The 25,216-nt window shown below is 44.3% G+C and overlaps 1 protein-coding gene across 8 annotated transcripts in view; it reads right to left on the bottom strand.

The window, feature by feature from the left end:
* Positions 1–1,010: 1,010 nt before the first annotated feature.
* Positions 1,011–25,216, bottom strand: part of H6PD (hexose-6-phosphate dehydrogenase/glucose 1-dehydrogenase) — a 34,215-nt gene continuing 10,009 nt past the window's right edge. For 4 of the 8 annotated variants that reach the window (XM_073585372.1, XM_073585374.1, XM_073585373.1 and 1 more), the window contains exons 2-6: positions 23,875–23,947; positions 22,231–22,876; positions 15,627–15,744; positions 8,119–8,388; positions 1,011–5,887 (exon numbers count right to left, since the gene is read on the bottom strand). In XM_073585372.1, the coding sequence (XP_073441473.1) occupies positions 4,533–5,887; positions 8,119–8,388; positions 15,627–15,744; positions 22,231–22,857 (2,370 nt within the window). In that variant the 5' untranslated portion in view covers positions 22,858–22,876; positions 23,875–23,947 and the 3' untranslated portion in view covers positions 1,011–4,532. Of the gene's footprint in view, positions 5,888–8,118; positions 8,389–15,626; positions 15,745–22,230; positions 22,877–23,874; positions 24,134–25,216 lie in introns of all 8 variants that reach the window. The other 4 variants (XM_073585369.1, XM_073585368.1, XM_073585370.1 and 1 more) reach the window with 2 other exon arrangements.

Below are 25,216 nucleotides of genomic sequence, written 5' to 3'. Positions count from 1 at the left end.
AGCTGCAGACTTGTAGCCTTAATGCCGGACAAAACCTTTCATCATTAAAAACACATGGGACATGCACAAAAATGAACAGGTCAGTAAGGCAATGTTCATACCACCCAAAGACTGAGACACAGAAAAAACACACAGTATGACAAACGTGCAAAATATAAGTAACAGTAAGCAGCAAGTGCTAGTAAAAGATGATAACAAAAACAGGGTATTTAGTTGATAAGTTTTTTGCAAAAAATGTATACGAAGCACGTTTGTCGTACTGTGTGTTTTTTCGGTGTCTCAAAACCTTTAATCATGCAGTATTGCCATGTCAACATTCATCTTAAAGAGATAATAAATGGCTAAGATAGTAATGTAAAGGACGGTGCTAGCTAATATCAAAATGGCATAATGGACTACGTTATGCTGTTTCCGCAACTTCCATAGAGGTGACTGACATTTATGCAAATAGCAAAGTGCAACCCGCTCGGAATATCCCTTTAAAAAGCCTTGCTTAAGGGCTTAAATGGGTTGTATGCCGTTGGAGCCAGTTTTTTTGTTTTACTTAAATGCAAGCATTTGGGGCTAGAAAAAAAAATTATGTTTCCACCATTTTTATAGCCTCTGTATAACATTGTCTAATATTGGCTGCAGAATGAGTTAGCTGAGAATCCATCAGTGAGTATGATGGTAGAGTTTATAATTCTTATCTATCTTTTTATGAGCCCTTGCAGCTGATTTATGACCACAGATCCATTCAAAGTTGAATGTGCGAGGAAACATAGAGGCTATAAAACCCAATTGGAACAATTATTTTTAGCCCCAAATAAATAAATTGAAGTAGGAAAAAAAACGTCCCCCAAAGAGTATTTCAAAAAGACAAATCTGGAGGTCAATGAGGCGACAGGCTCACCCTCTTGGCAGCTGATCACAGATTTTAGCGTCACAGCAGCGCAGGCTGTCACAAACCTTAAAAACCACAGTTACATAATTACATCCTTCCAAATACAGATTAAATTCACAAGTTTAAGTTGAGGGGAAAAAAAAATCCAATTTATTTTTGAAAAATACACAAACGTTAGAAATGGTGTCACATTTTTTTTCCTGTAAAACATTTTTACTTATTTATTAATATTAAAAAATACAACACAAAGCCAAATACATTTCAGTGAAAGTTTGTGATGGAAATACTATGAAAACGTGGCATCATTGTCAAATCAAGCTTTTTGTTAGAGTTCCTTCCTGACAGCAAAAAAAACGTGAAAGTGTAAAAACAGAAAAACAAAATCTATACTTTAAACAGTTTAAATATTCAAATGTATTTTTTTTATTTTGATAATGTTTTTTCATATCACAATTTAAATAATAAAACTAAATCTTGCAATTTGCACACTTGGCACTAGGATTAATATTAGACTTCTATTTCCTGTCTGGTACATGGATATTAGCAGCAGTAGAGCGGCTCAGGCTTTGTCTTTTTGTAGAACAACTGCTGAGCTTCCAGTCTGAGCATGTTGTACAGGAGGGGGAGGAGGTGAGCTGTGATGTCTCCTATTGTGAATGGTGACTCCTGTGTTATCTACTGTATACAGAGGTGTTATCAGACATTGTACAGGATGAGGTGAGCTGTGACAAAACCTATTGTGAATGGTGGATTCTCTATTATCTACTGTAAATAGAGGCGTTATCAGTCATTGTACAGGAGGATGTGAGCTGTGACATCACCTATTGTGAATGATGGATCCTATGTTATCTACTGATCTACTGTATATAGAGGTTTTATCAGTCATTGTACAGGAGGAGGTGAACTGTGACATCACCTATTGTGAATGATGGATCCTATGTTATCTACTGTATATAGAGGTTTTATCAGTCATTGTACAGGAGGAGGTGAGCTGTGACGTCACCTATTGCGAATGATGGATCCTATGTTATCTACTGTATATAGAGGTTTTATCAGTCATTGTACAGGAGGAGGAGGTGAGCTGTGACATAATATATTGTGAATGATGGATCCTATGTTATCTATTGCATATAGAGGTGTTATCAGTCATTGTACAGGAGGAGGAGGTGAGCTGTGACATAATATATTGTGAATGATGGATCCTATGTTATCTATTGCATATAGAGGTGTTATCAGTCATTGTACAGGAGGAGGAGGTGAGATGTGACGTCTCCTTTTGTCAGTTATGGATCCTGCGTTAAGAACTGTATGTAGGAGTGGTGACTCATTATAATCCAGTCTGTGATAATAATGAGACAGCTGAAAAGTATTCTGTACCAAGCAGGAAGTATAAATCTAATATTAGACTTAGTGGCCATTGTGGAAACTGACAATTATTTTTCTATATTTTCTATAGAATATTGAAACGAATAAAACAAAAACTAAATTTACTTAACATAAAAACTTGATTTGAATACTAGGTCATTATCTAATGACATATTCCCTTTAAGTTAATTGTACCATTGACAGTTTACATAATATCCCAGATAGTCAGTAGTCATTCAGAAACATTCAGTGGTCCATTTCAAATTAACATTCAAAGGAACACATGTACGAGGCCATTCAGTGGCAAAGAACAGTTAAACCTAAGATACCGTAAATCTGTTTTATCACAGATCTGTAGCAAATTTAGTGGGAAGTCGGCTGAGGTCACACCAGTTGCTGGAAAAGATAATGCACAGAAGAAAAAATCTGCATATTTTCCAAAAGTAGTAACTACCGTTTCAACATCTCTGGCCCAAATGTAAAAAAATGGATACGACTGCAGCACAAGGTTTGTTTCTTCACTGGAGATGCTCTTTATCTCCATTTTTAGTTGCTAGATTAGGGTCTTGGTCGTCGTATTACCCGAATCGCCCCCCCCTTGCCTTTTTCTTGCGGATTTCTGGACATCCTTGTAGAACGTATCCCTGTATACTTGAATCCAGCTACAATGACATATAATTAATAACGTTTTTTTCAGTTTAGAATAGGGTCACACATTTTTCGGGGGGCCAATTAGCTTATTTTTTTTTTTTTGCTCATTAATTCTAGAGGTGAAGTAAAAATGTTCGAATATTTTTGTGTTCGAGAAACAACTTCCAAACATGAAAGACAGGATATATCAATAGAATCATCAAAATTCTACTTCTATATCAAACTTTTTAATAAATTCCCAATATGAAACCTCTTATAAAAATACATTCTCCCCTATTCAAAGAGCTCTTTTGAAAAATCTACAATAGTTTCACCATTTTTCAGAGTCGTAACTTTTTTTATTCTTCCATTTATGGAGATGTGTGAGTGTTAGCATTTTAGATTACATAAGATATTTTCATTGTATTTTTTATTGCATTTTTAGGAAAGGTGCAGCGACAAGAAAAAACAAAAAAGCAAATCCAGCGCTCCACTTCTTTTTCTCCCCATACAGGTTAATTAATTTGATACTTCCGAACTTTTGTGAATGTGGGGATACCAAGTATGGTTACTTTTTTAAATCCCTTATTTCTTCTTTTTTGCAAAATAGTATGGGGGGGATATTTTAAACATTTTTCTAAGGTTTTTTTTATTTTTAACCATTTTCTTTTTTTTAGTCTCCCTAAAGGTCACGTTCACACGTACAGTATTTGGTCAGTATTTTACGTGTTTTTATTATACTTTTCTTCTGCTTGTTCCACTCCTGATTTTTGCTTAAAAAATAGTAAAATACTGACCAAATACTGAAGGTGTGACTGTGGCCTAAGGGACTCGCACCTGCTTGTATAAAAAAATAGCTTCATAGGAGTACAAAGAAAAGGTGAAGGAGACAATCTGTGATTAGGTCATGGGGGAAGAAGAATGGGCAACGAAACACTTGCCCACACCGGATGACGCCACTTAAATGCTGTATTATTTCTGTGGCTAAACAGCAGCAATCAGAGCTAGTGTAGATCGCTGCTGTTAGAGACAGGTGCCCTAATACAGCTGGTACCTGAAGTGTACAGTGCAGGCTCAGTTCCTGAGCCTGCTCCTTACCTGTGTGCCCAATATTTATGGTGGATAGCAGGAAGGGGGTTAAACAGCATCTAAACCTCTCATTTTCAAAACACTAAACATATCAGCATGTGACAAATATTGGAGATGGACGGAATGGCATGCAATAAAACCTCTTGGCGATGGCCAAAGAAAATTGCATTTATAAGAAGTCATATAAGTCTTCTCAAAGAAGATGGAACTCAAGCAGAACATATGGTGGAACTGAAGATTTCCCAATGGATATCTGATCCAGATAAAGTGGTCGCTTTCTCATAAAGGTGATATTCTAGAGCAGTGTTCTGTTATACTTTTTAAAAGCTACATAACCCCACTAAAGGTAGGAAAAAAAAAAAAAAAAAAATTAATTCTAGGGATTCATCCGTCATGTAAAGGTATATTAAAAAAGTCTGTAAAAGCTTCAGTGCTCACTAATGTTGTGTGAGAATGGGGAATTAAAAGGCAGGTGTGTATTAATCAAGTACCAGAAAGGAAGTTCCCCCTGACTTGTAACCGAGACCATGTATAAGGCACTTGGGGATCAGATCATCAAGGTATTTCATCTAAACATAGCATCATAATCAATATACCAGACTAACTTGCCAAAAGCTGGATTTACGCCAAATATTGGCCATTTCTTGGGTTTTCTCTCCGTTCTGCTGATCAGGGTTATAATATCATGCTTCCCTTTACCCAGTACAAGGATGGCTACTTTCTTGGCTTTATTAATGAGTGGGAGGCTAAGGCTCATCCGGTTTGTAGGCTTTAGTGGACTTTCTGAGAACACCACAAGTTTATCACCTGTGATGCCATCATCGGAGCCAGGGAAGATAGAGGCTGTGTGTCCATCATTACCCAAGCCCAAAAGCACCAGGTCGAAGCTGGAATTGCTTACGAGAGCAGATATTTCTTGTGCATACTCCTCGGTGGTCTTGTCTTCCTCAGCACAGAGTCTCTGGTTCCTGTGCACCGGCATAGGGTGTATATTCACATAGGGGACCCTCACACGCTGTAGGAGATGCCTCTCAAGATTTCCAAAATTAGAGTCTATGTCCGTGAAGGGCACGCACCTCTCGTCAACCATCCACAAGTGAGTATTTTTCCAGGGAAAACTGTAATGGTGTTTAGACAACCTTTGAAACAAAGCAACAGGGCTGGAACCTCCAGAAAGGGCCAAATGGAAAGTTCCTTTGCTCTTGATGGCCTCTTCAGCGGCTGTTTGGATGTCTTGTGCCAATTTCTGTATGAGCGGCTCTGCCCAATTAGACACCATGGTGTTTCCTAGGAAGATGGACTGGGCAGAAGCAAATGCATTTGTGTTTTGGTCCATACCCATAACCTTTATGTCCTCATTTATAACAAAACGTAGACCTCTCTGTTCTATTACAAAGTCAAGAAAAGTCCCGGTTTCGGCTCCTCCTGGGTAGATCCTGGGCGTCTCATTGTCCACAGTTTCCAGAAGTCGAGTCCAGAACTTCCAAGAGGCTAGCAGGTTCTTGGTGGTAACGAAGGAGCCCTTTCTTCCACGGTAGATATTTGATATCAGCACGGTATAAGCATCTTTTTCTTGAATTGGACGATACACATAATAATCGGAAATAAGTTGGCCAAAAAATGAGATGTTTGGGAGTTCGAATGCTTCCTTCCATTGGCTTAGGGGAAGATTTGGCTTGAAAAGACCCCGTGAGACTAGAACAGCTGGAAAATTGAGGGCCCCATTTCCAATATGGAAGATGATCTGTTTGGGTTGACATGAACTTTTTACAGTTTCTTCCGTCGATTCTTTATGGACACAAAAAGAATTATCTTTAAAGACCACTCTGACATAAGATGTCCTCTCATCCAAGTCCTTGCCAGATACCAGGAGAAACGGGACTCCTTCCCATCGAGCATTGTCAATATAAATAAGGACACCTTCAAAATGGAAATGAAGAGTCAAAACACAAATGTAACAAAGGAGGACTGTGAAAAAAACCTGTCCGCTCTCAAGACAAGTCTGTTGTAGGCCATGTGCACATGGAGTCTTTTTGAAGAGTTTTCAGAGCAGAAATTCAAGGTTTTTAAGTTTAGAGGAGGATTTGAAGAGTTGCTGAGCTAAAAACTCCTTGAAAAACTCTGTGCACATAGCCCTAGTAGTGAAAAACAGCGAGACCTCTTTGAGACAACCAAGAAAAATTGCAATAAAAAAAATAGTCTACTGGGAGGGGGCTTTTCCAAGAAGGGGATTATGCATAATATATGGTAGAATAAAAATGTGGTCAGTATAAGGGATTTCTTCTCAAAGAGGTGGCCTTTTAGAGATGTTTCACTGCACCTACATTCCAAATTAAATATAGGAGTTTTCTTTTTTTTTCTAGTACTTGGACTCTTAGGATGAAGTTGGAACGCAGTGCACGGGCCGACCAGTGGATCTCCCGATCTGAGGGTGACAGCCGCATATAAATACATGAAGTTGTGACGCTTGGTCAGTAGAGCCACCGGCCGGTCCATGCACTGTGTTCTGATCTCGCTCTGATTTATACCGCCTTATTTCTGGAAATATTTGAATAAATTGATTATCAAGAATAACTATTCCCCTTCTCAATAGGACTAGTAGAGGTGTAATCAGTGTTAGGCGATGAAGGGACACACTACACTGACAAGAATAAAGGCCCCGTTACACAACGATGTCCCAGCGATCCCACCAATGATCCGACATGATGGGATCGCTGGGACATCGTTAGGCTGATCGCTGGTGAGCTGTCATAAGACAGCCCCTCCAGCGATCAGGACCAGCGACGCTGGTTTCTAATGTAAACATCGGGTATCCAGGAGCTGCAGCTCTTGGACACCCGCTGTTTACCTTGGAAAGCGGCTTACACGCTGGTTTCCAAGGTAAACATCGGGTATTTAAGAGCCGCGCGACTCCTGGATACCCGCGGTTTACCTTGGAAACCAGCGTCGCTGATCTCTCGCTGACACATGGAGCGATGTGTGCTGGCCAGCGGGAGACCAGTGATCGAAAAATGGACCAGGCCGATCAAGAATGATCAGCGATACCCGCCCGGGGGGGGGTGGTCGCTGATCCCCGTCACACACAGCGATCTCGCTGTCGCGTCACAAAATCAGCGATCTCGCTAGCGAGATCGCTGTGTGTGACGGGGCCTTAAGACTAAGTTCAAACAAAGTTTTTTGGACCTTATCTGCTCCAAAATCCTCTTGAAAAACCTCTAAAGGCTCCATGCACATGGCGCCTTCCCAGTGTAAAGACATCTGCAGTGGAGCCACCGCAAGAATAATGACAAAACTCACTTCAGGAAACTGTTGCCGGCATTTTCCAGAAGTGCCTGTTAAAAGCTTTTCCTTTAAAAGATGCCACGTGCACAGAGCCTAAAAAAAAAGTTTGGAAAACTTTTTCTATTCATTTCGAATAGAAATCCTCTTTGTTGTTTATATGAATTTTTTTCTGAGTTTTTTTTTTTTTTTTTTTTTTTAATTCTGAAGTGGCTTTGAAACATGCCTAGAGAAAGAAAAAAACAAAAAAAACAAAAAGCAAATGTCCCTTTTTTGAAGCAGATCCTGATGGAAGCCGCTCCAAACTAATAAACTGTCCAATCGAAAGAATGTAAAAAAACGTTCGACGCAGGGGTATAAAAAACAAAACAAACAAACCCCTCTTCCAAAATTAAAGGCTATGTTCACACTGAGCTTTTTGGTGCAGAAACTAAATGGATACTCTCCAAATCCTCCTCGCTTGGTTTCTGCTCCAAAAACTCAGCAAAAAGACTCATGCCCTCATTCATGTTTATAGCAGAAATCTGGCATAAATCACTGTGAAAAGTCGCACAATTTTGGAGCAACCAGCTGAGGCAAAGAAGGTGGATGTGAGTCTGGTTCTGGCAGCATGGAGCAAATCTTACTTTAGCATAGATAATGTGCTGAAAAGTTGAAGAGCGAGAACCGCTACTGACCAAGTGATCACGGCCACAGCACTTGTGTGTCAAAAGTGGCAATAACTACGGGGTCCTTTTTTTTCGGTAATTAGCCTATGATTTTGGCCTTTATACTGCAACTCATGTATCCGTTTGTGGTGCGGTGTAAACGTATGCTTACATAAGGTAACTTTTATTTGACCAGCAAAGAAGAGTTTTGAAAAAGCCACTCACCTGCAAACGTCTGCGTGTTGGTAAAAAAACTTGGGTTCTTCTCCATCTCCTCTCTCACCTGTGGCAGGTAGTTTTGATACTGACCAATGACGGCGCTGTTGTGCTCCGGAGACTGAAGGGAGTCCAGTAATTCCAACTTCGCTCTCAGGACATCATCGAAATTACTGAGGTTACCAGGAACTTCCATCGCCAGCGAGGTCAAGATTTCCGTCAAATGGTTCTGGATAACGTCCCGTATGACGCCGTATTCTTCATAAAAGCTGGTGCGGCCTGTGGAGCACCGAGGAGAGAGAATTAGGGATTTTATCACCAGGAATCATGGCACTGAAGTCATGGAAAGAAACAACTCCTGAGACCGAACAATAGAGAGGTTCTACGTTTCACATAGCGATGCATCGGCTGTATCCACTCTACTGCATCCATATTTTGCTGCTCTGCACCGCCCTAAGGATGACCGGCAATTAGGCAACTTTTATATGTTCTGAACCCCACATGTTCTACACATGTCACCAACATGTGCTCTCACACAGTCCACCTGGCTCAGGGCGTAAAATTAGTGTTGACCCCCAGAATTGAGATGGGGCGCACGTCGGCAAATTACACTATGTTCTAGTCTATAGTGCATTATTTTGTGAAGAAAAAAAAAGTTCCGGTTTCAGAAATACCCCATTCATAGGGTAAATTTTTTTTTTTTACAAAAACATGGATTTTTGTGAGTACTCACCGTAAAATCCTTTTCTCCGAGACGCTCATTGGGGGACACAGAGACTGTGGGTGTGTGCTTCTGCCGTCTGGAGGCCGACACTAAGTGTACAAAAAAAGAGTTAGCTCCTCCTCCGCCGCATACACCCTCGCCCCTAGGCCGGGCGTAACTCAGTTTAGTGCATAAGCAGTAGGAGAAACGCGCCTTAAACTCAGGCAAGAAACTATATGTCTGAAAAAGGGGGCCACCCTAAACCTTGTACAAGGATTTGTAAAACTCAAAATAAGTAAATGCCAACTGGCTGATAGGGTGGGTGCTGTGTCCCCCAATGAGCGTCTCGGAGAAAAGGATTTTACGGTGAGTACTCACAAAAATCCATGTTTCTCCTTCGTCTCATTGGGGGACACAGAGACTGTGGGACGTCCTAAAGCAGTCCTCTGGGCGGGATCTTAGCTCACCCAATCCCCGCTAATTTGCGCCCCTGATTAGAGGTGCGCAACTGCTGCCTGGAGAATCTTTCTTCCCAGGCTTGCATCCGAGGATGCCTGGGTATGTACGTTATAATGTTTGACAAACGTATGTAAACTGGACCAGGTAGCTGCTTTGCATACCTGCTCCGCTGAAGCCTGGTGTCGTAGTGCCCATGAGGCACCCACTGCCCGTGCCGAGTGAGCCTTGATCCCTGCCGGAACCGGCGTGCCACTGATTTGATAAGCTTCTTGGACCGTCAGGCGAACCCATCTGGCCAAAGTCGCTCTGGACGCAGTGAGCCCCTTCCGCCGTCCCTCTGGAACCACGAATAGAGCGTCTGTCTGGCGGAATGGCGCCGTCCTTGCCACATACCTCCTAAGAGCTCTTACCAGATCCAGGGTGTGCAAGGCCCTCTCTACCCTGTGCACCGGTGCCGGGCAAAACGAGGGTAAGACGATGTCTTCGTTGATATGAAATGCAGACACAACCTTCGGCAAGAAGGGGGGAGCTGGCCTTAAAACTACCTTATCCTTATAAAAGGTTAGGAACGGTGGTTTACAAGATAAGGCCGCCAATTCCGAAACCCGCCTAATAGACGTTATGGCTACTAGAAAAACTACCTTTCTGGACAGGTAAGGTAAGGAGACCTCTTGCAATGGTTCGAAAGGGGCCTCCTGAAGGGCTCTGAGCACCAAGTTCAGGTCCCATGATTCCGTCGGCGCCTTATAGGGGGGTACTAAATGTGCGACCCCCTGCATAAACGTCCTAACCGGCCATACGGAAGCGACTTTTCGTTGGAAAAGTACCGACAGGGCCGATATTTGCGTTCTGAGGGAACTCGGGGCCAATCCTGCGTCCAGCCCTGCCTGTAGAAAAGCCAGTACGTTGGGGATCGAAAAAACCAGAAGAGCCACTTCACGATCCCTACACCAACGGAAGAAAACTTCCCAAGTTCGATGATACACCCTCGCCGAGGAAGGCTTTCGGGCACTCACCATCGTGGCCGCCACATCGCGTCTGAATCCTGCCTGTGTTAACAGCCAAGATTCAATGGCCACGCCGTCAAACACAGGGCCCCTAAGTTCGGGTGGCAGATCGGCCCTTGGGACAGTAAGTCCGGCCGATCTGGAAGACGCCAGGGTACGTCCACCACTAGTTGGACCAGATCTGCGTACCAGGCCCGCCGGGGCCAGTCTGGGGCCAGCAGAATTGCTGGAACCTTCTCTCTCCTTATTTTCCTGATAACTCTTGGAAGCAGCGGCAGCGGGGGGAACAAGTACGGGAGACGAAACTGGCTCCACGGGAGCACCAGCGCGTCTGCTGCGATTGCCTGCGGATCGAGGGATCGAGCGACAAACCTTAGCACTTTGGCATTCTCTCTGGATGCCATAAGGTCCACGTCTGGTGTCCCCCACCGTTGGCAGATCTGTTGAAAGACCTCGGGGTGCAGGGACCATTCCCCTGCCGCGACCCCCTGTCGGCTGAGAAAATCTGCCGCCCAGTTTTCGACTCCTGGAATGTGCACCGCTGAAATTACCACGCGGTTCTTCTCCGCCCAACGTAGTACCAGTCCGACCTCGCGCATGGCTGCCTGGCTGCGCGTGCCCCCTTGATGGTTGACATATGCTACTGCTGTAGCATTGTCCGTCTGGATGCGCACCGGCCGGTGTCTCAGGAAACACTGGAAATGTTGAAGGGCCAATCGTATTGCCCGTATCTCCAGAATGTTGATCGGGAGAACTATCTCCTGAACGGACCACCGCCCCTGGGCTATGTGACTCTGGAAAACTGCTCCCCAACCTTGCAGGCTTGCATCGGTCGTCACCACCAACCATTGTTCCGGGGGAAAGGGTTTCCCCTGGACCAGAGACAAGTCGCGAGTCCACCACCGGAGTGAACTCCGTACCAGCGGAGACAACTTGCACCGATGACTGAGAGACAGCAGCCTCCGGTCCCATGCTGTCAAGAGCGCATGCTGAAGCGGACGGAGATGGAACTGGGCAAACGGGATTGCTTCTATCGCCGCCACCATTCTGCCCAAAACACTCATGCCATACCGGATGGATCTGGAGCCCGGCTGTAGAAGGTTCCGTATCCCTTGCTTGATTTTTTGCGCCTTGTCCTGAGGGAGGATCACCAGCCCCCGGGAGGTGTCGAAAATCATGCCCAAGAACACGATTTTTTGGGCTGGAACCAAAGACGACTTGCTCCAATTGATCAGCCAGCCCAGACGGGCCAGGGTATCCAGAGTAATACTGACATTGTCCTGGCACTCCTGAAACGACGGCCCCTTTACCAAAAGGTCGTCCAGGTAAGGTAACACCGTTATGCCCCATGCATGCAGGATGGCCATAACCACCGCCATTATCTTTGTAAAGACTCTGGGGGCAGTGGCCAGACCGAAGGGCAGAGCCACGAATTGGAAGTGACGTCCTCCGATCGCAAATCGCAGGAACCTCTGGTGTGGGGGGAATATCGGAATATGCAGGTATGCATCCTGCACGTCGATTGAGGCCAGGAATTCCCCTGGATCCATGGCTGCAATGACCGAGCGGAGGGATTCCATCCGGAATCGCCTGACCCTGATGAATCTGTTTAGGATCTTTAAATCCAGAACCGGCCTCACAGTCCCGTCTTTTTTGGGGACCGAAAAAAGATTGGAGTAAAACCCCTGCGACTCTTCGCCCTGCGGCACTGGGGCGATGACCCCTTTGTGCTGTAGCGATGTTACAGCCTGTAACAAACTCTCCGCCTGCGAATCTGTTTTGGAAAGTCGCGAACGGAAGAATCGCTGAGGTGGCCGTCCGACAAACTCTATCTTGTACCCGGACGATACAAGTTCTGCCACCCAAGTGTCGCGTGTCACTGCGACCCAAACGTGGCTGAACCTTAGTAGGCGTCCGCCCACTCTGTCGTCCGTAGGTACGGAGTGCCTCCAGTCATTTAGCTGGAGGCTTTTGGGGCTTGGCCCCCTTCGCTCTGGGTAAATGGCCTCGGCCTCTACCCAGCGGATTGGCCCTGTAAGAGACTTGTTTTTCCTTACTCTGGCCATCGTTTGCGGAGGAGTACGCCCTGGCCGAAGACCCCCCCCAGGGGCTACGAAAGGGACGAAAACGCCTTTGCGTTTGCCTGAATGCCGGGCAACTTCTCTGCTGCGGAAGGAAACTACTTTTCCCCCCTGTGGCTTCTGAGATAAGCCTATCCAGCTTCTCACCGAACAGTCGATTGCCCTGAAACGGCAATGAGGTTAAGGATTTTTTAGAGATAGAATCCGCTTTCCACAGTCTCAGCCATAATGCACGCCTAATGGCGATCGCATTCGCCGCCGCCACCGCCGAGCACTCGGCCGCGTCCAGTGAGGCGCTGACAAGATAGTCACTTGCTCCTGACATCTGATTTGCCACCTCTAAGACCTCCGCGGGGAGATCCCTGTCCTGGAGGGCCTTATACAGAGCGTCCCCCCACGAAACCATGGCCTTAGCCACCCAAGTCGCCGCAAAGGAGGGGGCCAGAGCCGACCCTGCTGCCTCATATACCGAGCGGGCAAGCCCGTCCATGAGGCGATCAGTTGGGTCCTTTATAGAAGAAACACTGGGTATCGACAATAGCGATCTTGATGCTAAACGGGATACCGGAGGGTCCACTACTGGCGACTCTACCCAAGCCTTATGGAGCTCAGGAGGAAACGGATACTTTGCCTGCAGCGCTTTTTGCATTGCAAAACGCTTATCCGGGTGCTCTCTATGTTTCTGGACTAACTCCTCAAACTCCGGATGCGTGGCAAATCTTCTATGTGGTCGCCTGGATTTCTTAAAAGAGACCTTGTGACCTGAGGCTGTGGGCACATCGTCCTCGATCTCTAATGTCTGGTTGACTGCCTCAATGAGACTGTCCACCGAATCCTGGAACCCCAGACTTTCTAGATTCCAGGCCTCTTCCTCCTCTCCTTCATCCTGATCGCTCCCAGAGCTCAGTGACGGGGAACGGGTTGCCCTAATACCCGCCGCCGAAGCCCCGGAGGGTCCGGCTGACGGGGAACGAACCCTCTTGATATGAGCTTGCCTGGTACTGGAGCGACCTCTAATGGTTGGAGGGTCCTGAGACGAGGACGAGCTCTCTTCCGCCGGCAGACCCCCCTCCCTGCTCCTGCCCGGGGCCTGAAGGGATTCAATTGCCCTTGTAAGGGACAGCATAGACTGCGATAAGGACACCGCCCATTCCGGGGGGTCCTGACCCCTGGGTTCAGAAACAGTGGGGGGCTCCTGGGCGCGCTCCGACTCACAGGCTTCACAATATTTACCCGCCTGTGCCTTTGGCAGCCTGACCCCACAGGACACGCAAACCGCGTAAAGGAAAGAGTGAGCTTTCCCTTTGGCAGACATACTTGCACAGGCTGAAGGCAGAGTAGAAGGAGAAGGAGGAGGGTAACCTCTTCCCTGACAAGCAGCGTGGTTCTCCAAACGGAGATACACTCACCCACCGGCTCCTGTCTGCAGTACCCCTGCGTGGAAGCGAGGAGTTAGGGCGGAAGTCTCTCCGGAACCTATATCGCGCGTCTCCGCCGCCACCGCCGCGTCAGCGGGCGGGACTTCCGGCTACCACCGGAAGTCAGCGGGCGGGACTTCCGGCTACCACCGGAAGTCGGCGCGCGACTCGCGCGATTGCAGCGGGGCCGCGACCGCCGGCGGGCCTCCGGCCGCGCTCCGATACACGCGGCGTGCGGAGCCCGGGTGCCACGCCAACTTGCGGTGCGCTCCAGGGGCGGATCCCCCATATGTTAAAAGGTGAGCAGGACCATCCGAGCCGACCCTGCCCGTGGGGGGGGGTGGGGTGGGGTGGGGTGGGGTGGGGGCTCTGTCGGTTTTACTCGCGGCCTCTTCCCCCTATACCGGAACCCCCGCTCCCGCTCTCACCTGCGCCTCCGATTCAGCCCCCTGGACTCACAACCAAGGGGTGGACGGGGCCTCCATACACTGCTGCTGTAGGAGAGGAACAACGTGGAGGCTGACCACTGGTTCTGCTCACACGCGCCTGATGAAGTTGTGGGGAAACCGAGTCCTCTAATCAGGACGCGTTGCCCCTCTTTCGATAAAAAAATAGATGTCTGGAAAAAAGTCCCAGATGTGTCCCTCGGTGCGGGAGAGGACACGTGGAGGGTTACTCACACGTGGTCGCCCGTTGGTGATTTGGGGAGATCGGATCCTCTCTATAGGATCCGTCGCCCCTATCTTATCTTCATAGAAAAAAAGGGAGAAAAAAAAAAAAAAAAAATCTAGTCTGGAACTCCAGACTGCGTGTGCCTCCATCAGACACTAAGCAAAAACTGAGTTACGCCCGGCCTAGGGGCGAGGGTGTATGCGGCGGAGGAGGAGCTAACTCTTTTTTTGTACACTTAGTGTCGGCCTCCAGACGGCAGAAGCACACACCCACAGTCTCTGTGTCCCCCAATGAGACGAAGGAGAAAAACCTCTGCTTTACTCACCCTCCCTAGGACCTACACTGTTTTCACCACTGCTTCTGCTGTCCGTTGTTGTCTGCAGCGCTGACATCATGTCGACACCGGATAAGCCCAGCAACTCACGCCAGCAACTGTAGTAGAGCCGCTGAGCTCAGCGATTGGCTGCAGCGCTGTCAATGTAACGTCAGCATTGCAGACAATAACAGACACCAGGAGCAGCACTGGACCATTGGAGGGTGAGTAAAGCTCTTTTTTTTTGGTAACAAACTGCAGGCGGGGCAGCAGTTTTGTGACACTTGAACACCACTTTAAGATAACTGATCTTAGAAAAGTGCAATAAAACGCAAAACAATTTTTAGTTAACCTGACAATCGGCAAAAGAGAGTTCAGCAAAATTCCTGTTTCCAATCATAGGCCAGTATAAATGAACAAAACCACTGATTGGATCATTCTTGCGAGTCACTACAGTATCGTTGTCGGCAGCATAAGGGACGTGCTGCCGATAACACTCGCTGTATTAGGGATCCATACAGTGTGAACGATGCAATAGATGAGCACCAATTGACTTGTCTGTATTCCGTCGCCTTTCATTTGTGCGTAGAACTTGCTCAATGGTCTTTAATTGTACAGTTCATTCATTCATTTATTGCTAGCAGAAAGTTGTGTCTGGTATTGCTGACTATGACTAGGATTGAACTGCTATACCACATACAGCCCATGGACAAGAGTGGCACTGTTTCTATTCCCGGAAAATCTCTTTACTGGTCTGTCCGGTCAATTATACCACCAATTCGGACTACCCATTGGGTTAAAAACCTCTGACGCTCAAAACTTCCATAAGTCGTTTTCTAAATCAAGACAAATGAATAGAAAAACCTTTTGCATCGACAGTTTCCTTCATTACAATCTCCACTCTCTCCACGTGGTGTCTGTTCCAGATCGGATCCAGGTGTTTTTGGTGCCGACGTCTGAAAGGAAGAATCTGCTCAACGGTCTACAAAAAAATACAGAAAAATGACTTGTAATTAAAGAATAGAAATACATCCCTGCCAATCTCCTGGAAGAGGCCCGGGGGGGGGGTTCTCTGTCTATCTGGACCTGGACATAAGAGATAGAGGTGGGACTTGAGTTCACGGCATTGGACAATGATAGGAGCGATGAAAGTAAGGGTAAAGGAAGTTCCAGTGCCTAAAGTGCTGACATGATGCTGATAAAAGGGAACCTAAATTAAAAAAAAAAAAAAAAAAAAAAAAAGTTGATGGCAAGTTACTGAGAATGGGGACATATTAGACTTCTATGTGCACCAAAAACAGTTTTATCTTGTAGGGGAAGAGGGCAGCATAACCATGCTTTTCTACAGGATTTCTACGAAACGGACAGTTATACTTTAAAGAGGCTGTCCACTACTTTTATGTTTATGACCTGTCCTTAGAATTGGTTACCAATGTCATATCCAGCGTCGGACTGGAACACCTTGGGCCCACCAGAGAAAATCATTCTTGGGGCCCACTATGTAGCTGCATAGAGTTAAATACCAGACCACCAATTGTGCGGTAAAACACGCTAATATCCGGGTATAATATAAGGTTGTACATGTCTTAATTATGTAGCAGGAGTTGGGGTAGCCCCCTCATAGAATATAAAGCAGCCCCCTCATAGAATATAATGTAGACCCCTCATAGAATATAATAATGCACCCCCTCATAGGGTATAATGCACCCCCTCATAGGGTATAATACTGCCCCCCTCATAGGGTATAATACTGCCCCCCTCATAGGGTATAATACTGCCCCCCTCATAGGGTATAATACTGCCCCCCTCATAGGGTATAATGCACCCCCTCATAGGGTATAATACTGCCCTCCTCATAGGGTATAATGCTGCCCCCTCATAGGGTATAATACTGCCCCCCTCATAGGGTATAATACTGCCCCCCTCATAGGGAATAATGCACCCCGTCATAGGGAATAATGCACCCCGTCATAGGGAATAATGCTGCCCTCCTCATAGGGTATAATGCTGCCTCCTCATAGGGTATAATACTGCCCCCCTCATAGGGAATAATGCTGCCTCCTCATAGGGTATAATGCTGCCCCCTCATAGGGAATAATGCACCCCCTCATAGGGTATAATGCTGCCCTCCTCGTAGGGTATAATGCTGCCTCCTCATAGGGTATAATACTGCCCCCCTCATACGGAATAATGCTGCCTCCTCATAGGGTATAATGCTGCCCCCTCATAGGGTATAATACTGCCCCCCTCATAGGGAATAATGCACCCCCTCATAGGGTATAATGCTGCCTCCTCATAGGGTATAATACTGCCCCCCTCATAGGGAATAATGCTGCCCTCCTCATAAGGTATAATGCTGCCTCCTCATAGGGTATAATACTGCCCCCCTCATAGGGTATAATACTGCCCCCCTCATAGGGAATAATGCACCCCGTCATAGGGAATAATGCACCCCGTCATAGGGAATAATGCTGCCCTCCTCATAGGGTATAATGCTGCCTCCTCATAGGGTATAATACTGCCCCCCTCATAGGGAATAATGCTGCCTCCTCATAGGGTATAATGCTGCCCCCTCATAGGGTATAATACTGCCCCCCTCATAGGGAATAATGCACCCCGTCATAGGGAATAATGCTGCCCTCCTCGTAGGGTATAATGCTGCCTCCTCATAGGGTATAATACTGCCCCCCTCATAGGGAATAATGCTGCCTCCTCATAGGGTATAATGCTGCCCCCTCATAGGGTATAATACTGCCCCCCTCATAGGGAATAATGCACCCCCTCATAGGGTATAATGCTGCCTCCTCATAGGGTATAATACTGCCCCCCTCATAGGGAATAATGCTGCCCTCCTCATAAGGTATAATGCTGCCTCCTCATAGGGTATAATACTACCCCCCTCATAGGGAATAATGCTGCCCTCCTCATAGGTTATAATGCTGCCTCCTCATAGGGTATAATACTGCCCCCCTCATAGGGAATAATGCACCCCCTCATAGGGTATAATGCTATATAGATATAGAGTTAGATAGATATAGATAGAAAGATAGATGTAGAAATAGATAGATATAGAGATAGATAGTAGATAATGGATAGAAAGTAGATAATGGATAGATATAGATAGAAAGATTCATAGAGATAGAGATAGATAGAGATAGATATAAAGATAGATATAGAAAGAAATATAGATAGATAGATCGATAGGTAGATAGATATAGAGATAGATAGAAAATAGATAATGGATAGATAGATAGATATAGAGATACATAGCTATAGATAGAAAGATATAGAGAGATAGATATATAGATAGAGATAGATAATAGATAGAGATATACAGATATAATAATAATAATAATAATAATAATAATAATAATAATAATAATAATATAGACATATATAGATAGATATAGAGATAAATATATATAGATAGATGGCTATAAATAAAAATATATATAGAGATATATATAGAGATAGAGAGATAATAGATAGAGATAGATAGATAGATAGATAGATAGATATAGAGATAGATATAGAGACAGATAGATATAGAAAGATAGATATAGCGATAGATATAGAGATAATAGCTAGATATAGAGATATGTATAGAGATAGACAGATAGAGTTAGAAAGATAGATAGATATAGAGAGAGATATAGAGATAGATAGAGATAGCTAGATAGATAGATAGATATAGATAATAGAGATAATAGATAGATGTAATAGATAGATATAGAGATAGATGGATAGATCAATAGATAGATAAAGAGAGAGAGACAGAGATAGATAGATAATGAGATATAGAGATAGATATAGAGATATAGTGTTAGATAGAAAGATAGATATAGAGATAGATAGATATAGAGATAGATAGATAGATATAGATATGGATATAGAGATAACAGATAGATATAGAGATAGATAGATAGAGAGATAGATAGATATAGAGATAGATAGATATAGAGATAATATATAGATAGATAGATATAGAGATAATATATAGATAGCTATAGAGAGAGAGATATAGAGATAGATATTGAGAGAAACAGATATAGATATAGAGATAGATAGATATAGAGATAATAGATAGATATAGAGATAGATAGAGATAGAGAGAGCGGTAGATAGAGAGAGAGATAGATATAGAGAGAGATAGAGAGATAGATATAGATATAGATAATAGATAGAGATAGATAGATAAAGATAGATAATAAATATAGAGATAACAGATAGATATAAAGATAGAGTAAGATAGAAAGATATAGAGATAGGTAGATATAGATAATAGAGATAGCTAGATAGATAGACATAATAGATAGATATAGATATAGATAGATATAGAGATAGATAGAAAGATAGATGTAGAGATAGAGCGATAGATAGAGATAGATATAGATAATAGATAGAGATAAATAGATAGATAGATAGATAGATAGATATAGAGATAGATATAGAGATAGAAAGATAGATAGATATACAGAGAGATAGATATAGAGAGAGAGATAAATAGATAGATAGATATAGAGAGATATAGAGAGAAATAGATATAGATATAGAGATAATAGATATATATATATAGAGATAGATATAGATATAGAGAGAGATAGCTACAGAGAAAAGATATAGAGATAAATAGATAGAGAAAGATAGATATATAGATATAGAGATAGAAAGATAGAGCGATAGATAGATATACAGAGAGATAGATATAGAGATAGATAGAGATATATAGATAGATAGCTATAGAGAGAGATATAGAGATAGATATAGAGAGAAATAGATATAGAGATAGATATATAGATATAGATATATAGATATAGAGATAGATATAGAGATAGAGCGATAGATAGCGAGAGATATAGAGATAGATAACGGATAGATAGATAAATAGATAGATAGGTATAGAGATAGATAGATATAGATATTAGATAGAGATATATATATATATATAGATAAAGATAGATAGATATAGATGGTAGCTAGATAGATAATAAATATAGAGATAATAGATATAGAGATAGATAGAGTAAGATAGATAGATATAGAGATAGATAGACATAATAGATAGATAGATAGATATAGAGATATATATAGAAAGATATAGAGATAGATAGATATAGAGATATAGAGATAGATGTAGAGATAGAAAGATAGATATAAAGATAGAGCGATAGATAGAGATAGATATAGAAATAGATAGATATAGATAATAGATAGAGATAGAAAGATAGATATAAGAGAGATAGAGAGAGAGAGATAGAGATATAGAGATAGATAGATAGATAGATAGATAGAGAGAGAGAGAGATATAAAAAAAACAAAACAAAACACAATACTCACCTCTCCTCCTCGCTCCCACGCTGATCCCGGCTTCAGTGTCAGGAGCTGCCCCCTCTGCCAGACACACAGCGGGTGCGCGATGTAGTGACGTCATCGCGCACTGGCTGTGAGTCAGGAGCAGAGGGGACTGAGGGCGGCGCCGGCCCTGATGCAGAGCAGTTTACTGGGCTGGGGGCGGGGCCTCTGGGGGTGTGGAGACCTGAAATGATATTCACTGCTTCGCCGTGAATATTCATTTCTCTTTAGCAGCGGGGACAGGGGCTCCTGCCTCCTGACACCGGCTGCTGCTCCGCTGGCAGGGGCCCCCATAGCAGCTGCATGGTGTGCGACACACCACTGGCTGGGGGCCCCTGGAGCAGCGGGGGCCCTAGGCAACTGCTGGCCCTGTATGCCTGCAGGTGCCAGGGCCCACCAGATGCCAGGGCCCACCGGAGAATCCACCGGTTCTCCGGTGGGCCAGTCCGACGCTGGTCATATCAGTGGGGGTGCAACACCTGGTACCTGTTCTTGGTGCTGCCAGCAAACGGATGTGATTAATTGTTTAGCTGCACAGCACAGCTCCGCCAACTGTATAGTGGCCACGGACAGGTACTTCACATCTGCCACTATATGAATGATTAGTGATAGATATGCAGTGCCCTGCTGCAGCCACTATGCAGTTGGCAGAGCTGTGCTGTTCTGCAACTGAGCACATCTGGATGCTGTCGTCACTGGGAACAGCTGATCGGTACAGTGCCAGGTGTCACACCCCCAATAATATGATCTATATGACCTATCCTAAAGCTCCCGTCTCACATAGTGAGATCGCTTGCGAGATTGCTAATGCATCACCGATTTTGTGACGCAACAGCGATCTCGCCTGCGATCTCGCTACATGTGACACGCAGCAGCGACTGGCCCCCTGCTGGATATCGCTGATTGTGCAGGAATGTCCTGGGCCATTTTTTCGTCGTCGGAGTCCCGCTGGCCAGCATGCATCGCTGTGTTTGAACGCTGGATCGTTGCTGCGTCGCTGAAGAGATCTGCATGTTGGGCAGCTTACTAGGGATCATTTAGCGACGCACCAGCGATCCCTATCAGGTAGTATCGTTGTTGGGATCGCTGGTGCGTTGCGAAGTGAAACGGGACCATAAAGGCCCTTTTACATTTAGCGATGCACCAGCGATCCGACCAGCGATCCGACCCGGTCAGGATCGCTGGTGCATCGCTAAATGATCGCTAGTGAGCTGTCACACAGGCAGACCTCACAGCGATGCAGCAGCGACGCAGCGCACGATACTCACCTTTCACACACAGCGATCCTGTCGTCCTCCCGCCCGCCTCCACGCGTCGCTCGTCTTCACAGCAGGAAGCCCCAGCAGGAAGCGGACGACGAGAAATGGAGGCGGACATTCTCGCGCGATCAGCGATGGACAGCGGGGGAGCCGGTCGGAGGTAAGTATCACACATAGCGATATCGCTATAACGGTGACGTTATAGCGATATTGCTAGCGATATCGCTATGTGTGTAAAACTCCCTTAAGGATAGGCCATCAATATGAAACTATCCAACAACACCTTTAATCAGGTTTGCCATCTCTACTGTAAAAGTGACTAATCATCACTAATGATGTGCTGTCATGGCAATGCTCTTTAGTGCAATTTCTACCGTTTTTTCCCCCATCGATTTTAATTGTTTTTTTTAACCTATGCAAAAAATGCAAGTGATAATGAGTCCTGCATGGTTTGCTGGTCGTCGTTATCGGTACCAATCACGCAAATCTCTAAATCACAAGATGATAATTTGTGGTGAGAAAAATCACATTTAAAAAGGTCACTAAAAGCACAGGTACTAACATAAAAAAGCACAAAAATACAAAACACACACACACCAAAAAAATGTGTGCGTTAGAAGATTCACTAGGTATTTTACACCAGTGTCAGACATTTATGGCACAAAACAAGCCCTGGGCGTCCCAATAAAATGCGTCCGTAATGGAGGCCATTAATGCATTTCATACCCTGCAGGTGGAGAATTAAGCAGGATCAATATATTTGGCAATTGCTTTTATAGCAATTGCTGTGCACTAATGACAGTCCAGATATGCACATGCAAGACTGCAAAAAAATATAAGAGCTGCCAAAATCTCACCTGTTTGCCCAGATAATGGTCGACCCTGTAGATCTCCTCTTCTCTGAAGTACGTCTGCATAACATTGGCCAGATTCAGGGCAGATTCATAGTCATGGCCGAAAGGTTTCTCCAGCACTACGCGCAGCCAGGCACCAGGCGGGGGCCGGCAGCTGCCATTGATGTGCTGTGCAATATCTGCGTATGCAAATGGCGGAACCGACAAGTAGAATAACCTTCCGGCTTCGTGGAGACCCTCCTGCGCCAACGACGTCAGTATGTCCTGGTGCAGCGACGTGTAGTTATCGGCGGTTTTCAGCTGTCTATAGCGGGTCAGTTTTAGAAATTGGTCCTTGACGAGGGCGCACTTATCAGGGTGGACGTTGGCTGAGCAGCTCAGCTGCTTGAGAGCATTGAATAGCAATGTCTCTGCAATTTCCGGAGAAGTCAAAGCTGCTCCATGGAAGCTGAAGCTATGGCCGCTGTTGAGCTCATTTAGGTATAACTGGAACAATCCCTGCCACAAATACTTTTTGGCCAAGTCACCAGTGGCCCCAAGAAGTATGACAGATACATGGCCTTTATTCTCCTTACACACAACCACAACAGTAGAAACCAGGAGCAAGCAAAACAGGGCTCTGAGCGGCATCGTGACCGGCACGCATCGGCTGAAAGGAAGGAATACAAAATTTTTAGTACAGGTCTAATTAAAACATTGGTCTTCGTAACGGAGGTATAATTCACCCGGATTTATTCTGATCACAACCCGAGTGATTACGGCGCCGGGGTTGTGCAGTCAGCAGAAAAGTCTCAAAATAAAAATACTATTAATATTGCAACATTTATCTATCAACTGTTACTTTAACATTCCTCCCCCCTTTTCGCCATGGTCAACTTTTAATTTTTGCACTTTCGCCTTTTTTTTTCCTCCTGTTCTTTGTTGGCATAGACATATGTGACCTTATGCTTACGGGACAAGTTCTAATTTCAGTGACACCATTTATTCAATAACTTCTATTTATAAAAGGAACTACTGACATAGTAACATTATACCGTCCATTTTTATGGTTTAATATCCTAGGATAGGATTATAATGCACAACAAGGTCGTTTTGATATGGTTCCTTTGATCGGGCGCCTTTGCGGCGTTTTTTTTTTTTTTTAGGTGGACGCTGCCTGAAATAGATGTCGTCCGCTGCGCACATACCTTACATTATTTGGCATGCAAGAAAAATCGTCAACATGTGCATGATAAAAAAAAAACAAAACACACTTTTGGTTAATGCCTTGTAAATGGAGTGTACACGCAATTTTGTGATATATAGGTGTGGCTTTAATAAATCGGGTTTTGATACAATTTTTGAAATTCAGAACAGGCGAACTCCTAAATGCATGGAGACATCAGCCACTTTTTACAATAAAAAAAAAACGATGCAAGATTTCGCTCCGATTCCCAGGTTTACTCCCAATAGTAATTCCTTAATATACGAATTTACGAGTCTCCCCTTTTGATCCAGCAGAACAGAGTTCATTTATGAGGATGATCTGTGCAGAATTTGGTCATAGGGCAATATCGGGGCCGCGGCTGCAACTATCAAGACCAGGCTCCCTCCTTCTATGGAAGTTTCTAATCAGTTTATCCATGATCAGCTATATCGGCCTCTTACCTTGTCTGCGGATCTCATTCAGGATCCGTCGTGTGCAGTCTGACCGGTGCACAGAGAAAACCTGCAGCCGATCCTAGGAGAGGGACAGGTCAATGATCCTCCTGTTAATCATTACAGTAGAAAACTTTACGCAAGGATCAAGCAGAAAAAAAACATCTCTTCCTGGCAATGAGATCTGCAGACTTCCCAGCACTCACTATTACCAAACCGCTCTGTATCGTCGACCTAATACTGGAGAGGGAATTGGAGAAAAGCAGATCTGCAAACAAAGAAATTCCATCACAACGGAGCAAGAAAGAACAATGACACAATAATATTACAACACTCCACTTTTGCTGGAAATCAGAGTAATGTTCGGCTACCACTTTGTGTGCTACGTCTATTTTACGCCCCAAAACAACACATGTAAAAATGTCTTTTTTTCTGGCATTTTTTAAGCAGTTTTTGATGCAATTTTTTTTTACAAATATACCATATTTACAGCAAAAGACCATGTTCACAGGTAGCATAAATGCTGCATTTTTTTCTGCTGCAGAAATCCGCTGGTTTAAAAATTTAAGCAAAATAGATGTGATTTCATGAAAGCTCATGCCCATTGTGTTTCACGGCAAAAAAAAAAAAAAAAAAAAAAAAAAAAGCAAAAAAAACCGCAATTGCATTTATAAAAGTAGAATCCCAATGTTCCTATATTGAAAAAAAAAAAACTACATTTTAAAATATGTCACGACAAATCTACTCCAAAATGCATAAAAACAGAGGAATAAACAGTTAAAAAAAAGCAATAATAAACGCAGATTGTTACTGTTTTTTGACGTGGACATCCACAGAAAAAAAAGCGTTTTTGCATGTGTGAACAGGCCCAAATGTAGACAGAAAATGTGCCAAATCTAGCAGTGCTATCACATCTTTGGCGTACATTAGACTCATTTTCCTTCTACTATAACTCCTCCTGGGTGGTATACTATAGGCCAGTACATTACCGGAAAAATGTGGAGCATGTTAGTAAAAAATTTGGATTATTTTCTGGCCTAAAGGGTAAATCTTCTGCTTGTGAAGAGTTGACAAGCCAAGCCTGGCATGTCAGAATGAGGAGACTTATAAGCCATGGGAAATTAAATAGGCAAATCGTCTCTTCAGAGAGAAACGGATAGTTGTGGCCATGGGGGATTCCTTGTTGAGAGGAACAGAGGCCGCTATCTGCAGTCCGGATATAACCTCAAGATAAATGTTGTGTCTTCCAGGTGCAAAAATTAAAGATGTGTCTGACAGGATATCAGGACTCTTCAGACCTACAAACAACCACCAATTCCTGCTAATACATGTGGGGACAAATGACACCGCG

This window comes from Dendrobates tinctorius, unplaced genomic scaffold (genome assembly GCF_039654945.1).
Source record: "Dendrobates tinctorius isolate UK_male_01 unplaced genomic scaffold, ASM3965494v1 ptg000086l, whole genome shotgun sequence".
In the NCBI taxonomy this organism is placed as follows: Eukaryota; Metazoa; Chordata; class Amphibia; order Anura; family Dendrobatidae; genus Dendrobates; species Dendrobates tinctorius.
This window is presented reverse-complemented; position numbering and strand designations above follow the sequence as displayed.